Source organism: Neopelma chrysocephalum, unplaced genomic scaffold (assembly GCF_003984885.1).
Source record: "Neopelma chrysocephalum unplaced genomic scaffold, ASM398488v2 Primary Assembly neopelma1_84, whole genome shotgun sequence".
In the NCBI taxonomy this organism is placed as follows: Eukaryota; Metazoa; Chordata; class Aves; order Passeriformes; family Pipridae; genus Neopelma; species Neopelma chrysocephalum.
In genome coordinates, this window is record NW_020897746.1 from 5,830,545 (window position 1) to 5,843,955 (window position 13,411).

A 13,411-nucleotide genomic window follows, 5' to 3' on the forward strand; every position below is an offset into this window, starting at 1 on the left:
TCTCTCACACACGTGTCCCAAGGTGCACATACACGTACGTACAAACATACACACACACTCACTATCACGCACACACATTTACACAGTCACGCGCTCGCACGCACATTTACACACTCATATACACACATTTACACTCTCACATACACACATTTACACTCTCACATACACACATTTACACACATTCACAACCTCCCACTCTCACCCCGGCCCCGCCCCATTACTCGGCCCCGCCCCCGGCCCCGCCCCCTCCGCAAGCCCCGCCCCGGCCCTGCCCGCGCACGCGCAGCGGCGCTGTCGGCGCGGCGGGCGATGGTGGCCGGCGGGGCGATGGTGGCCGGCGGGCGGGCGAGGAAGCTGGTGCGGCGGTACCGGCTGGCGGCCGCCACGGCCCTCGCCATCCTCCTGCTCCAGGGGCTCGTCCTCTGGAGCTCCGCCGGCCTCGACGAGGAGGGGCCGGCCGAGGTGCGCCGCGGGAGGGAGCGGGGGGGGGCCGCCCGGGGCCTGCCGGGGGGTCGGTGAGGGGTCGGGGGGGGCGACGAAGGGGATGGAGGGGCTGTGAGGGGACTGAGGGGACAGGGGAGGCCTGAGGGGATTGAGGTGGGCTGAGGGCCTGGGGAGTCATGGGGGGGCGGTGCGTGCTGGAAGGGGGTGTTTTTTGTGGGGAGACCCTTGGGGGACAGTGCCCTGGGGGGACCGGAGTGACCTCTTGCTCTGGAGCTGGGAGGGGGGCACAGAGGGGGTGCTTCCCCCCCACGCCCAGGGTGTCTCTGTGGGGTTGGTGAGGCCCAGACCCAGGATGGGGTCGCTGGCTTGGGGAGGGGGCCCACAGCCCCAGGCCGATGGGGACAGGGGCACTGGGGTGGGCAGTGGGATGTGAGGGGTCTCCAGCTGCAGCAGTGCAGGGTCACAGCACCTGAGAAAGGGAGCTTGTAGCTTGTAGCCCAGAGGGGTTGGGGTCTGGCATGGGGCAGGGAGTGTGGGGGGCTTTATGGGGGTCTTGCACTTCTCTGTGATGTGGAGGATGCTGTGAGGAGGTCGGCAGCACCCAAACCATAAAACACAGAATTCAGAGAGCTGGGATAGCACACACAGCAGCTCGGGAAGTTTGTGTCAGCTCCTGTGTACCTGACCCGGTCAGGGGTATCCCTGTGAAGTGCGAGGGAACAAGGACCTTTTGGAGTCCCTGTTGTCTTTGTACCAGAACACTCTGCTGGGGCGAAATGCGTCACTCCTTTCTTGTGACTGTGGGGAAACCGAGGCACAGGCTGCTGAAGGAGTTTGCCCAAGGTCAGGCACAGAGCAGGTATCAAGGAGGACCCAGGCTGCTGAAGGATGTTGCTGTCACCTTCAAACAAAGCTCCTGGTCTCTGGGTTGCTTATTTGGATTTATTTATTTATTGAGTACTGCCCAGACTGTGTCCAGGTCCAGTGTGTCTGGATGGACTAGTGGCTGAAGCCTCCTGGTGTGGAGGGTGATCCCATGGTCAGCAGGTCTAGAAAGTTTTCCTTAAGAGCAAAGAGGTGAGAAGGTGAACTGGGAAGCTCCTTGCAATAGGGAAAGTCTCTAAGGTGACACCACTCACTCAGCAGGTTAATTCCCAGCCCCAGGAAGTCTTGGGCCATGGGGAATGGCCATGAGCACCTTCGTGTGCTGCCACACACCCATCACTGACACAGAACCGGGGAATAAATGTGGCAACAGAGAGGACATGGAGTTGCCCATGATCTAGAGGCACTGCAAGCATGAGAGCAGACTGATCTGGCACCAAGGAGTGCCCAAATGCTCCTTTCCCTTTTCTGTGACCTTGATCAAATTACTTCACCTGTCCTGTCTTCCCTTTTCCTTTGCACCATCCTGTACTGCTTTTCTCTGCTCCTGCTTCGTGCAGCCTCCTGGGTTGGCTTGTTCTGCCTTGGTCCTTGCCTGAATTCCCCATGTCTCGTCCCAAAACTGAGCTGGGCAGCTGACAGGTTTGGCCGTGGGTCCCCATGCCTGGAAATGGGATGGTTCACCACCAGCAGCCCTGACTCCAGGGCTTGGGAATTGACGAGCCTCTTTGGAGAAGGCAAGAATGATGCTGAATTTTACAAACAGCCCAAACCCATTAGCAAGCTGGGAAAAGTCCAATTAACCTTTATTTCTTGTAAAATGGCAGGTTTCTGTGCCTTCCTGCAGCTTCTGATTTTGGCCAGACCTGGAGGAGTCATCATTCCCCTAAGGGCATTTCTGGTAAAGCCAGAGGAACACTCCCAGGAGAGCCTGACCTTGTGGGCCTAGAAGGATTTGGGGAAGTTTGGGATCTCTTAATTGCCAGAGTAAATGGCTCCTTCCCACTAATGGACACAGCTCATCCCCACCAAGAATGGGCTGTGACTGGCTGTGGAGAAAGAAAGGGAGACTTGAGTCCTGGAAGCACTGTGGAGCCGGCTGTGCTGCTTGGATCTATCCCTTCTCTTCCCAAGCCTGATTGTGGGGTCCTGCAGGCTCCCTGTGTTCACCAAGCAGATGCTTTATGGTGTGCAGACCAGGAGTAGCTGGATCTGTCTCCATCCACCCAGGTCAACACTGAGTTTCCTACCTCCAGGAAACCAAATTATCTTGTTGCACTGGGATCAAATGCCACAATCACTGTCCAGACTGACTGATGGGTGAGGATATTCCCATTCCTGCTGTGGGCAGCATGAGCCTGTCCCCACAGAGGTGGGTGCTCGAGGGACCAGGGTGATCCTTCCTCTGTCGTGGTGACATCAACAGCTCCTGAGCGAGTGCATGAACTTCCTGGAGCACTTAGTCCACAGTGGAGCTGGCAGCAGGAGAACCCAAACCACCAAGTGTCCTTGTGGGTGGAGAAGAGGCTCTGTCACTGGGGTGAAGTGTTTTAGCCCTGTCACATCTCTTCCCCCCCTCGTCTCCATCATCCTTCCAGGCAGGAGGTGGCATCTCTCTGGGGCCTGTGTGTTGGTGTCCACTGTGTGCTGTGGCTGCCAGAGAAGCTTCCTATGAAATGTCTTTTCTTCTAGAGAAGAGATTCCTTGATTTTTTTTTTTTGTTTTTAGGGGGCTGACTCCAGCCATTTTAGTTCTGGATTCCTCTGGTGACTTTGGAAAGTTTTGGTGCTGATTTTGTCTGATGAGTGCTCATATGTGGCAGACACTGGAGTCAGACAACCAGAGGGGGAATCCTGCAGGACACCAGGTGCTGTTAACTCTGCTCCTCACAATGGCAGAGCTTGGATCTGTGCTGGGGATTGGGTGCAGGTAGATGCCTGACCCACAGCTCTGTGGCACTGTGGGGTGGCACTGTCACACTGGGGAAGGCAGGACAGGGTAAGTCTCTCAAGTAACAAGCAAACAGGACAAGAGGAAACAGCCTCAAGTTGTGCCAGGGGAGGTTTAGGTTGGATGTTAGGAAAAATTTCTTCAACAAAAAGGTTGTCAAGCCCTGGAGCAGGCTGGGTGAGGAAGTGGTGGAGTCACAGTCTCTGGAGGTATCTAAAAGATGTGTAGATGTGGCACTGGGGGACATGTTTTAGTGGTGGCTTTGGCAGTGCTTTAACAGTTGAATGATCTTAGAGGGCTTTTTCAACCTAAACGATTCTGTGATTCTAAGTGACCTCTGGCTGGTGCCTGGAGTCATCTGTGTGTGTCAGGAGGAGGAGATGGGGATGGGGAGCCTCACCAAATGTCCAACACATGAGTCTTAAATACAGCAGAGCAATGTGGCCAGAGCTGTTCCCTGCCAGGCTGGGGTGGAGGGATTACTCTGCTGTGGTGCAGTAATTAGAAACCCTTGAGTTTGTTAGCTGTCAGCTCCGGAAAAGCTGGCGATGCTTCTAACGACTTCCCTACTGGGAAAGGCAGCCAGGCATGCTTGTGAGCTGGGAACAGGGCTCCTTCCAGGGGGATGAGCAGGACTGTAACCAGGAGTGGGCATCAAATGGGGGGAATCCCTGGAGTCAGGTGTGTTGGGGAGTGGAGGGTGCGAGCGGGACCAGTGAGTCTCTTCCTGTAGGAACGGGGCTGAGCCCACGGAAGAGAGTCGCTCCTCGATTGTAGCCTCCTGACTGCCTGCTCCTGTGGTGCCTGGTGGGGAAAACAGGTTTATAGCTGTGGAACTGATGGTCCTGCGTGGTGACCAATGAAGGGTTTGCTGCCTGTCTCGGGCCGCCCGTGATGCCTGTCTGGGTGGAAACGGACTTGACTCATCCCTGCTGAACCAACCCCTCAGGATTTAAGCAGTGGTTTGGCCATGGTTTACAGGCTGTGCCACCACAATAAGGGTAGTTCAGGGACTGTGGAGCAGGCAGATCATGCCAGATGCTTTCCAGCCTTTCCACTGTGTGCATTCTCCTGCCTGTGACCTTCCCAGGAGCTACATCCATAGGGTTCCTTGTGCTGGGGGCTAGTTTATTCCTGCTGTCCTTGTGAGGCATCTGCCCATCCTCGTGAGATGCTGCTGCCCAGGAATACCCCTGGGTGTGCCTCGCAGCCCCCTGTGGTGCCTGGCACAGTGACGGGGCAGTCAGGGTTTGGGGGTGCTGTGAGAGAGCCCTGGGAGGCCTGGCTGGAGCAGGCAGCTGCCTGCCTGTCATCTGGGAGCCCCTGCAGTGGGAGCACACAGCCACAGCCCCACGGGTACCACTTACTGGGAAAGTTCTTTCCCACGAGCATGGCATCCAAACTTCCCAACTCCCTGCTCTCCCCAAGGCTGGCTCACCAGCCAGCCTGGCAGAGGTAACGAAGCATAATTAATTACACATCCGCTTGGCTCCATGGGAGGGTTTGTAACTGGATTTCTAGGGAAGTGGTGATGGCAGTGCCTGCCCCAGCCCAGTGCAGGGAGCTGGGGCCCAGGGAAGGGAGTGTGGGCAGGACCTCGGTTGATGCCTTTCTGGCGCTTTCAGCCCAGAGAGCACAGCTGTGACTGCCTGAGACTCTGGCTGTGCTGGGCTTGGGCTCACAGCATGGTCATGGCAGGGAAGAGCTGGTCCATTTGCCTCCTGGTAAAATAACCACTGGCTGCCAGTGCAGCCTGGTGCTTGTCTCCACTGTTAGGGATGCCTCTACATGGGCAGGACCCTGGAGGGTGGCTGGCACAGGCACAACCCACCATGGCAGTTTAGTCTGCAGCAAGCCCAGCCACAGAGAGCAAGACCCTCTGTGTGTGTCAGGTGCTGTGATGATGGGGTGTGCAAATTGAAGTCTCCCTTGCTGGCATATAGGGGCCTGTCCCTGTGACTGGGGCATAGAACCATGCAGGAGGGTGCTGTGGGGTCTTAGCCTGGGGTTTTAGGAGGCTGTGTCATGTCCTTTGCTGCACAGTGGTTGCTCCTGGAGCACTTGCTATGCTGCAGTGCTGAGCTCTGTGGGGACTGGGAACAGGGATGCTCCGAGGAGCACGTTGGCAGAGCTGGGGGGAAGCAGGCCCGAGTTAATGCTGTCTGTCCTCTCTTCCGCATCCACATGGAACCACAACAGGAGCGGCAGAAAAAAGCTGGGTTTCCCGAGAGCAGCGATGGCTCCAAGGACTCGGACAGCTCTGCCGGGCGCCGGGGCAGCGCCGGCCGGAAGCACGGGCGGTGGCGGGGCCGGCCGGACAGCCCCGGGGCACTGGTGTCCAAGGTGGTGAGAGCCGTCACTGCCAGGCACAGACCGGGATGGAGGCTGCCGGCCGCGCCAGACTCCTCCAGCCGCAGGAACCTGACGGAGCTGCGCGGGGAGGCCCAGCTGGCCGTCTTCCAGCAGGGCGACACGGGCAGCGTGGAGGGGGCTCCCCAGCCCACCGAGAACAGCTTCACCCCCAAGTGCGAAATCACGGGCAAAGACGCCCTGTCGGCGCTGGCCCGCGCCAGCACCAAGCAGTGCCAACAGGAGATCGCCAACGTGGTGTGTCTGCACCGGGCCGGCAGCCTCATGCCCCAGTCCGTGCCTCGCCACTGCCAGCTCTCCGGTGAGTCCTGCTGAGGTGCTCCTGCTCACCCTGGGCATCGGGAATATCCCAGGCGCGTGGGCCACCTTCCTTATGTCACCACACTGACCCACCTGGCAGCAAGCGGCCTCAATCTGTCACTGATTCCCAGATTACCGCTGCCTCTGTAATCCAATCAAAGCTGTGCCAGCCTCCTTTAAGCTGGGCTGTTCATCCCAGCCCGCAGTGCTGCAGGGGTCAGAGCCCCGCCCAGCTGCATCTCCTGTTTTGAGGGGGCAGAGAAGGACAGCCCCTCCCTCAAAGTACCCCTGTCAGTGTAAGACAAGGTGGGGGGTGTGCCACCCTTCACTGCCACTGCAGCCAGTTTGGGGTTTGTCTGAGACCTTGTGCTTCTCTGCTGTCCCCTGCCTTGCTCTGGAGGTCTGGGTGGTGGATGCCAAGGCTGGGGGTGGCTGACAGCCCTCTCCCTCCACACGCAGGCAAGGTGAGCCCTGTGATCCAGTGGGACGAGAGCCGGCTGCAGCAGGTGCCCCCCAGCCAGCCCGTGCGCATCGCCTACATGCTGGTCGTGCATGGCAGGGCCATTCGCCAGCTGAAGCGGCTCATCAAGGCCGTGTACCACCAGCAGCACTTTTTCTACATCCACGTCGACAAGGTGTGTGCTGGGGTGAGGGGAGGGGGTGCTAACGGTGCTACATCGGTCACTGGGACAGGGAGCAGAGCTGGGTGGAACTGGTTGGATAGGGTTTGTCCTCGCTGCTGTGCAGCTGTGACCCTCCTGCCTCTGCTTCTGCAACCCCACAGAAGGAGGATCTATCTCCCCTCCCCAGAGCAGTCTTATTGCTCCTCTCCACATGGAGGCTCCTGTGAGGGCTGACCCTGGGCTAGTGGCAAGGAGGGCAGGGCTCCAGGAGGATGAGCTCCCTGCTGAGGGTGAGCCTTGTTCCCTGGCAGCGCTCCAACTACCTCCATCGCGAGGCCGTGGAGCTGGCCCGGCACTACGCCAACATCCGTGTGACACCCTGGCGCATGGTGACCATCTGGGGAGGTGCCAGCCTGCTGAAGATGTACCTGCGCAGCATGAAGGACCTGCTGGAACTGTCCGAGTGGCCCTGGGACTTCTTCATCAACCTGAGTGCCACCGACTACCCCACGAGGTGAGGACGATGGCGGCGTTCGGGCAGCAGCCTTGGGAGGGGCAGGGAGGAGCAGGGATCTGAGGAAGATGGGGTTGGAGATTGCACCCACGTGCTGGTGATGATGCTCCAGGGCCAGGCTGGTCCCATCTCTGCAGAGGAGCCCAGCCGGTACCTTGGAGGCTGTTTTTTCCTGTGGTCTGGGTGTTGCAGGGGAACACACGTGTGAGGCGCCAGACAGCAGAGAGGCCGCGTCTGTGTCTCCCCAGTGACAGGACAAGGCTTTGAGTCAGCACCCACCAAACAGCTTTAGGCTCCTTGTGTCTAATGACTCTTGCATTATGAGTGTTTACTTGGCTGCTTCACCCCAGAGGCATTAATGATTCCTAATTTGCACCTCAGGACCAACGAGGAGCTGGTGATGTTCCTGTCCAAATACCGAGATAAGAACTTCCTGAAGTCTCATGGCCGAGACAATGCCAGGTAATCCCAGCTCAGGGCAGAGCTGAGCTGAAGGAACAGATAAAGGAGGGATTTCAGAAACAGCTGGGCAAGGGGGGATGTTCTGCATGGAGCTGCACTTAGCAAAGTGGTGGACAATCCTAACTCCTCATCCTCATCCACGTGGGCAGGTTTATCAAGAAGCAGGGCCTGGACCGCTTGTTCCACGAGTGTGACTCCCACATGTGGCGGCTGGGCGAGCGCCACATTCCCGAGGGCATTGTGGTGGACGGGGGCTCCGACTGGTTCTCGCTGACGCGCAGCTTCGTGGAGTACGTGGTCTATACCGACGACCAGCTCGTGTCCCAGCTGCGCCAGTTCTACACCTACACGCTGCTGCCAGCCGAGGTGGGTGCTGCCTGCAGGGCACAGGCTGGGTTTGCTTACCACTGTACTTAACATCTCTGTCCCACTTCATCCCTGGGTAGCTGCAAAGGGCATTGCTGGTTCTGCTTTGTGCCTCCCCTTGTCCAGACACGACAGATATGAGAGAGGATCAGACAGGCCAAGGGTCATGTTTACGTCCAGCCCTGCTTTAGGTCCAGACGCCCCTCTGGCCCAGATAAGGACTGGTGTGGGCGCACAGCCTGGTCCCTTACATGTTGCCTTGTGCTGGGAACAGGGATAAGCTGTTCAGGAGCAGTCGAGGTCTGTCCTGTTCCTCTAAGGGTGGGGGTCTCCATTAACCACCCATCCTCCATCCCCACTGGGTGTCCTGTCCCTTCTCTGCCGTGCACAGTCCTTCTTCCACACGGTCCTGGAGAACAGCCATGCCTGCGAGACGCTGGTCGATAACAACCTCCGAGTGACCAACTGGAACCGGAAGCTGGGCTGTAAGTGCCAATATAAACACATAGTCGACTGGTGCGGGTGCTCCCCAAATGACTTCAAACCCCAGGACTTCCTCCGGCTACAGGTGAAAAACATCCTCCTTTCTCCTCCTGCTCTCTCCCTTGCTCCCTGTCTCTCTCCTCTCCGAGCTGCCCCGCGGGCACCCTGGACTGCGGTGCCAGCTGCTGTGCATGCCCCCACGAGCTGCACCCCAGCCCTGCAAGGGACCAGAGCAGGGTTGGCTCCCCAGCTGCTGTGGGGCTCAGTGTTGACATGTCTGTAAACACTCGGGCAGCAGGGTTGTGCTGATTGTCCTGCCATGCAGCCAGGCTTCTGCTTGCAGTGCTGTTCCTCTTCCCAGACTTTCTCTCCTGTTTTCCTGCTCTTTCCCTGCAGACCAATCACTTGGGGCAAACACCTTTTCAGTAAAACCCCTTCAGAGTGCTGGCGCTTTTGGCAGGACAAAATGCCTTGTGACAAACTGTCTCCCATGCTCTCAGTGCATGGGGATGTAGACTGAACACGGGAGGCTTGGGGGAGGTAGATCCAGCTCTGAAAAGAGCACTTGGCAAGATTTTCCAGCAGTCTTGGGCTTGCAGAGCCCAGAGCAGAGCCCTGATCCTGCAGGCTGTGCCACATGGCCAGGGCTGGTGCAGGGCTCTGCAGCAGCTCTGCGGGGTGGGGGCCCATCAGAATAGAGGTTGCAGCAAAGGAGCTGGATGACACATGGCTGCTTCTGAGCACAGAAAGGAGGTGGCAGTGGGAGACATGGGAACCCATCTGCATTACCAGTAAGCGTTCGATGTGCTCCCACTGATCCTGTCATAGGGGATCCCACGTACAGGCTGGCTGTGCTGTGCTGCTCCTTAGCCTGTGCCCTCAAAGGGGACAGGATGTGTCCCAGTGTTTCTTCCTGCTGGGGTGGGAGGGCAGAGTGAGTGAAGCCAACACTGTTAGAAATGCCTGTGCTCTTCCAGCAACTCTCCAGACCCACCTTCTTTGCCCGCAAGTTCGAGTCAACAGTGAATCAGGAGGTACTGGAGATCTTGGACACACACCTCTATGGCAGCTACCCCCCCAACACACCGGCCCTCAAGGCGTACTGGGAGAACGTCTACGACCGCGTGGACGGGCTCAGCGGGCTCAGCGATGTCACCCTCACCTTCTACACAACCTTCTCCAGGCTGGGGCTCCACAAAGCTGTGTCCACGCCGGCAGTGAAGGCTGACAAGCTCTGCAGGTGGGGTGTTTGCTGTAGGACTCTTTCCAGGCTCCAAGTGGCAGCCTTCACCTTGTGCTGGGAGGATGCCAATGCTAAGACGTGCAACCTCTCTCTCTGTCTCTTTATCCAGATTTGAACCCCGGGGCTTCCCCTCCAGTGTGCACTTATATTTCTATGACGACCGTTTCCAGGGTTACCTGGTGATGCAGGAAGTGCAGAATTTGGCAACTGGGCAGGCAGAGTCCCTGGAGGTGTGGATGATGCCCCAAGGAGCTCTGAAGCTGTCAGGTCATGGAGGGCAGGCAAACCGCTTGCAAAACCTTGAGGTAAATGGAGCACTTTCCTGCCTGGCTCTCCCACTCTGTGCAGCCCTTCCTCCTCTCCCCCATCTGCACCATGTTGTGGGGACAGAGGGACAGTGCTGCCACTGTGTCTGAGAACAAACCTTTGTCTGGGAGTTCGGTTTCTGTGTGGCATGTGGAGCTGATTGGTGGGGGACAGGCCTACAGAGGATCTTTCAGGGGGAGCTGAGGCCATGGTGCCCAGCGCCTGCAGCTGCAGGAGGCCTCCCAGGGCTGGATTAGTGCTGACAGGGTGCAGGCACATGAGCCATGGCGGGTGGGTTGTCCATTGCTTTGGGCTCCAAGGTTTATGCCTTCCCTAGTTCGGAGAGGTGAAACACAAAACCTCAGCTGACAAAAACTCTCTCTGCCCAGCATCCCACTGTTTGTGCCTCCTGTCCCTCCAGGTGGGCACGGAGTGGGACCCCAAGGAAAGACTGTTCCGCAATTTTGGAGGCTTGATGGGGCCTTTTGACGAGCCAGTGGCCATGCAGAAGTGGTCACGGGGCCCCAACCTGACAGCCACGGTGGTGTGGATCGACCCCACCTATGTCATTGCCGCCTCCTACGACATCACGGTGGATGCCGAGGCAGAGTTCACCCAGTACAAGCCCCCCCTCAACCACCCCCTGCGTCCCGGCATCTGGACCATCCGCCTCCTCCAGTTCTGGGAGCCTTTGGGGGAGAACCAGTTCCTGGTGGTGCCCCAGACCTTCAACCGCAAGCAGCCTCTCAGGAAAGGTGAGGATGCTCGGGGCTGGACAGGAGGGTTTCCCTGTGGGCAGTCCAAGGTGCATCCCCCTGTGCTGGTCTCTGGGCTGCGACTGGTGACAAGGCAGGAGCCATTTCTGCTGGTGTCCCCTTGCCCATTGGAATCCTTAAACTGGGCCTTTGGGCAGCTGTGGAAGGCCCATTGGCAGGTCAGTCAGATCCTTCCTGCATCAGCGTCCCAGTCCTTGGGCTGGAAGGGAGCTGGGATTGGAAAGGGATGAGGAGGTGTGCCCCACTGGAGTGAGAGGTAGAACCTGCAGGGATGTTGCTGCGCTGCTGATCCCCTCTCTCTTCTCTCCCTCTCCTGCCCAGATGACAGCAACTGGCTGCATGGTGGGCCCCCCCGCAATGAGTACATGGATCAGAACTTCCAGGGCCTGGGGGGGATCCTGAACCTGCCGCGCTCCGAGGCGGCGGAGGAGGACGCGGCACGGAAGGCGCAGCTGACGGGCAAGGCACTGGAGGACTGGGCGGACACTGCCATTGGCACCTTCTGGGCTGTGGCAGATGTCTGTGTCAGCAGCCCCTCCGCCTGCACCTCCCTGGAGACCTGCAGCAAAACGTCCTGGAGCTCCCTCTCCCCGGACCCCAAATCGGAACTGGGGCCTGTCAAACCCGACGGGCGGCTGAGGTAGCAGGAGCAGCCGGGGGGTGGCCTTGGGAGCGAGGAGCATCCTCCATCTCTGGCGTGGGGTGTCTCCGGACCACATCACCCTGTGCCATTTGCACTGTAGTCACTCGAGGAAGAGAGAATGGGAACCTTCAAGCAGGGGAAAACCTTCTCCTGTTGGGGTGTTTTGGGCAGAGGGAGAAGCATGAGGTGGGTCTGCCCACGTCCCTAGGAACGGGCCCTTGCTGGCCAGGGAGAGCGTGCCGGGGTGCCCATCCCTGTGGGGGCATGTCTGGTGCCTGGGAAGAGCTGTGTCCTTGTTACTCCAGGCCTTGGAGCCTCAGGAAAGGGTGATGTGGGAGGGAGGGAGGGACAGCTGGTGTGTGGGTGGGCTCTGGACCAGCTCAGCACCCTGCCCAGCCCTGGGCTGGAGCTCAGCAGGACCAGGCCGTTGCTGCTGGCTGCCCCCCAGGGGGCTGGCGAGGGACTGGGGACAGGCAAAAGCAGAACGAGTCAAAGCCTGCTATGTGCACAGAACTGCTGCTGGCCCAGGGCTTGCATCTCATCCCCTCCACCCCAGCCCTTTAGTTTGTATTTTTATAAATATATATATATAGAAATATATATGATGCAAAGTGCAATAGAGACGAGGGCCCGCATTGGCTGGGAAATCCTTGTGTCTCCATCTCCCCTCAGACTGTAACATACCTTGTTCTCTTAGGTGTCCTGGTGCTACAGGACAGGGTGCTGGGTTGTTTACGTATTTTTTTATTATTATTAATTATTATTATTATTATTGTTTTGCCGTTTGCCCATTTCCTGCTGGGGGCTGCTGGGGACCTGCAGCCTGCTGCCCTGGGGCAGGGTTGCCCCAGGTTGTGGGGTGCTGCCTGTCCCATGGGGCAGCTGCCCAACTGTGCCAAATGTCTGGAGCCCTGGTGTGTTGTGTGACAGCGAATGGGGAGCGCTCAGTGCGTGGTTCCAGGCCAACAAGCCGCTGTAGACCCGGCCACTTTCATCTCTGCTCCAGCAAAGGGATGCCCCCATCCCCTGCCAAAACATCGTCCGTGGGGCCAACGTCCTGCTGTGGATGAGACAGCAGCTTGCCGTGCCTGGAGGGCTGCCCCATGCCACAGCTCCTTGGCCCGACCTTTTCTTTTCTCCTGCATCAGCAGAAGCTCTTGGGACCTGCTGTGCTTCCCTGGACAAAAAGCAAAGAGGCGAGACAAGGTCCAGCCGGCTCCATCCGCTCTCTGCTGTTCCTGCTTCCCTCTGTTCCGGAGGGAAGAGACGCCACCTCCTCCTGGGAAGGGTTGCAGTGGAGCATCCCCCTTCCCTGCTGTCCTCCCAGGATATCCTCGGGGTCTGCCTCCAACATTCTTTTCTCCAAGACTGATGCTGCCTGGAGAAGTCTGGGTTTGGTTTTACCCTGGCAAGACACATCACAGCTGGGGATTATCTGGAGCCTGTCTGGCCCAACCCTCTGCTCAAAGCAGGGTCTCAGGAGCCGGTGGGATTTTGCTGTCTCCATGGATCTGTGCCATCCTCAATTTCCTCCTGTGTCCCATCTCCCCCTGCCTGGCAGGTCTCACCCTCCCAGTCTCCAGTTTTAAGGATGCTGGTGCTGCAAGACGTGTGTTGTAAAATGGAGGAGATGGAGACCTTGGTATGTGAGGGCAGGTACCTGCTGGCACCTGGCCCACCCCTCCTGTGCCTACTCCTGCCTGGGGTGTTCTGGGAGCTGTGGAGGGATGTGGGAGGGGAGAGGTGCCATACAGGGGAGGATGCCAAAACTCTGTGTCAGAAGCATTATGTAAAGTTGTCTTAAATATGCAACATCATCACAAATATATCTATATCTCTACAGTCCTGTGTCAGGTTTTTGTGGTGGTCTAGAAGGCCTGAAGGGTGGGGGGAGCTTGGGCTCACCCCAGTGAGGGTGTAAATCCTTCCTGGGCACCGGGGCAGGTGGTGTGGGGGTGTTGGGGCAGAGTGACCTTGCTCGCATGGATAATGTATGACCCAAAACCAAGCTGGGGATTTTCATAGCATGTGGCCAGAGGGTGAGAG

General features: G+C 58.2%; 1 protein-coding gene across 1 annotated transcript; it reads left to right on the top strand.

Moving 5' to 3' along the window:
- The first annotated feature begins 321 nt into the window (after positions 1-321).
- Positions 322-13,200, top strand: XYLT2 (xylosyltransferase 2). Its single transcript, XM_027691698.1, has 11 exons — positions 322-462; positions 5,479-5,950; positions 6,409-6,584; positions 6,884-7,086; positions 7,468-7,548; positions 7,698-7,914; positions 8,306-8,482; positions 9,375-9,637; positions 9,750-9,945; positions 10,368-10,701; positions 11,044-13,200. Exons 1-11 carry the CDS (start codon positions 328-330, stop codon positions 11,364-11,366), a joined length of 2,577 nt encoding a protein of 858 aa, XP_027547499.1. The 5' UTR covers positions 322-327; the 3' UTR covers positions 11,367-13,200.
- The last annotated feature ends 211 nt before the right edge of the window (positions 13,201-13,411 follow it).

Coding starts and splice junctions, on each gene's coding strand:
- XYLT2 (XM_027691698.1), top strand. CDS start 328: ATGGTGGCCGGCGGGCGGGCGAGGAAGCTGGTGCGGCGGTACCGGCTG. Junction 7,087..7,467: donor GCCACCGACTACCCCACGAG/GTGAGGACGATG, acceptor TTTGCACCTCAG/GACCAACGAGGAGCTGGTGA. Junction 9,638..9,749: donor AAGGCTGACAAGCTCTGCAG/GTGGGGTGTTTG, acceptor CTCTTTATCCAG/ATTTGAACCCCGGGGCTTCC.